This window comes from Charadrius vociferus, unplaced genomic scaffold (genome assembly GCF_000708025.1).
Source record: "Charadrius vociferus isolate BGI_N301 unplaced genomic scaffold, ASM70802v2 scaffold1020, whole genome shotgun sequence".
In the NCBI taxonomy this organism is placed as follows: domain Eukaryota; kingdom Metazoa; phylum Chordata; class Aves; order Charadriiformes; family Charadriidae; genus Charadrius; species Charadrius vociferus.
In genome coordinates this window covers 561,161-563,368 of record NW_009646502.1, presented here as the reverse complement: position 1 = coordinate 563,368, position 2,208 = coordinate 561,161, and the positions used below count along the sequence as shown (strand labels likewise).

Here is a 2,208-nt window from a genome sequence, read left to right as displayed (position 1 = left end):
CAGCGGCTCCCCGGGCACTCCTGACCAGCAGGGTATGACGCTCGCCCTCCGCCTTGATGGGCCGCGTCGTGCTGCTCCGCAGCGGGACCCCGTCCTTCCTCCAGGACACTGCCGGCAGAGGCAAAGGTCACTCCTGGACAGGAGAGCCCAAGCTCCCCCGGAGGTCTGCACAGGGTCCCGGTGAGGCCAGGAGCTCCCCTGCCCTAGGGAGCCCTTTGCCATGGGGTTCCCACAGCCCCTGACTGAGAGCAGGGCTGGTCCCCATCTGATTCCTGGCATCCTCCTGCCCTCCAGTGGAGGCTGGAGGAGGGAATCAAAGCTGCTTGGCTTCTGCCTGGCTCTTTGGGCTGGTACCGGCTCTAGCTGCCCACCTGCCCCTGCTCAGCGTGGCTACAGCGTGCCTGGAGCCCATCAGCCCTCAGCTGTGCACAGGGGCTCTTCCCCCGGGAAACCACCCGGGCTGTGCCAACAGTAGCCCAGAGCATCTCCTGTCTCTGCCCACCCAGTGCTCTGCGGCCCTTCTCCCACTCTCCCAACATCCCAACTCAGCGGGGTGGACGGCAGACAGCCTGCACGCACCCTGTGCTCCGCACCCTGCCCTGGCAGGCCACGGTGGCCAAGCTCTTCACTCCTGCCTGGGGGGAGGCAGGGCGAAAGGGGTGCTCCCGAGGTGGGCACATCACCTCCCTGAGACATCCAGCTCGGGGCTGCGCATCCCACCCCGCACAGTTGAGGTAGCCCCAAGGGACGGTTCAGCGGGTGGGACAAGGACATGCAGAGAGCTTGTCCACCACACTCGCATCCCCCAACCCCCTAGCCCCACGGTCACTCACCTTCCGGCTGGGGGTTGGCTGTGACAATGCACTTAAGCAGCACCTCTGCCCCCACGGCCACTGCCATGTCCTGGATGGGGATCTCAAAGATGGGGGCTTCCAGGGGGTCTTCACCCGCTGAGACATAGGAATCATCTGAGGACTCTGGACAGGGAGAGATGGGCCCCATGGCTGTCAGTGAGGTGGAGCGAGCGGGTCCCGTGCCACACCGGGATGCATGCAGGCAGAGCAGGGGTCCCGCAAGCCTCTGCCCATCCCTGCCAGCATGTCTCCCACACCCTCACTGGGGCATTAGCAGGTCCTCGGGCTGTGCAGTGGAGGAAAGGGCCACATCAGGGGCCACCGTGGCACAGCGCCTGCAGCGGGACAAGGCAGGGGACCATGGGGCAGGGAGCATACAGCCTGCTGTACATCCCTGTACAGCGCAAGCGATGAGGAGTGTGGAAGGAGGAGGGTTGTGCAGCCCACTGCAGCCCAGGCTCTGAGCTCCCTCCGTCCCCCAACAGGGTGCTGGCTGCTTTTCCCCACCACATCAGCATCAGCCTCCCGGCTCCCCCCGCTCCCATGGCCCCAGTACATGGGCAAAGGTCCTGGGGCTGCGCCAGGAGCCTTGGGCACGTGGGCCTGGCACTGCTCCGGACAGAGCAGAGCCTGGAAGGAGCTCCCGGCCCGGGTGCAGTATGGTCTCATCCTGGTGTGCTGGGATGAGCAGGGCACCTCTCCTCTCGCCGAGCCACCCTGGGGACTTTTGGGCTGCACGCCCTGCCTGGAGCACCGAGTACGGTCCAGCCAGGACAAGCTGCATTAGGTGCCCTGTGCCTCGCGGGGGGCCGGACCAGCCCCGGGGCTGCGTGCCAGAGGTCAGCACCCTGCGTCCTTCCCGCGCCAGGCAGGAGGGACAGAGATGTCAGCAAGCCTCATGACCTCAAGGCCCGGCAAACTGGTACCCAGGCTGGTCTGCCTTAAAGCCCTGGTTGGTGCCAGCATCCCCGACCTGTGGAGCCGTGTCCCCCCGTGGCATCCCTGCGCTCTATAGCACAGCCGGGACTCCCCACACCTCCCAGGGCCAGGCTGGGGGTCCCCCATCCCTCTCAGGGGCTGGCTGGGCCAGCTCTGTACCTGCAGGAGGGCAGAAAGCCATGCTCCTACCTAGCTCCGGAGAGGTGGGCCTGACTCGCCGCCCCTTCCCCTTGCTCCGTGTGCTCCTGCTTTCTTGAGCCGTCCGGCCACTCTCTTTCTTCTCCGACACTTTCGTCTGCCTTCTCTCCACCTCCCTGCCCTCGCCGTGCTGCCCTGCCCAGCTCCTCTCCAGGCGAGCCTCTTGCTCCATCCCCGGCTTCGCCCAGGGCAGGAACCGCACCTCCGCAGGAGCCTC

The 2,208-nt window shown here is 66.3% G+C and overlaps 1 protein-coding gene across 1 annotated transcript in view; it reads right to left on the bottom strand.

Annotated features, from left to right (window-relative positions):
- SPEG (SPEG complex locus) overlaps nucleotides 1-2,163 on the bottom strand; it is a gene marked incomplete at its 3' end in the record, with an annotated part of 21,721 nt that extends 19,558 nt beyond the window's left edge. Inside the window, exons 1-3 of the mRNA XM_009884155.1 lie at nucleotides 1,983-2,163; nucleotides 834-977; nucleotides 17-108 (exon numbers count right to left, since the gene is read on the bottom strand). Coding sequence (XP_009882457.1) covers nucleotides 17-108; nucleotides 834-977; nucleotides 1,983-2,163 — 417 coding nt within the window. The remainder of the gene's footprint in view (nucleotides 1-16; nucleotides 109-833; nucleotides 978-1,982) is intronic.
- Between the last annotated feature and the right edge of the window lie 45 nt (nucleotides 2,164-2,208).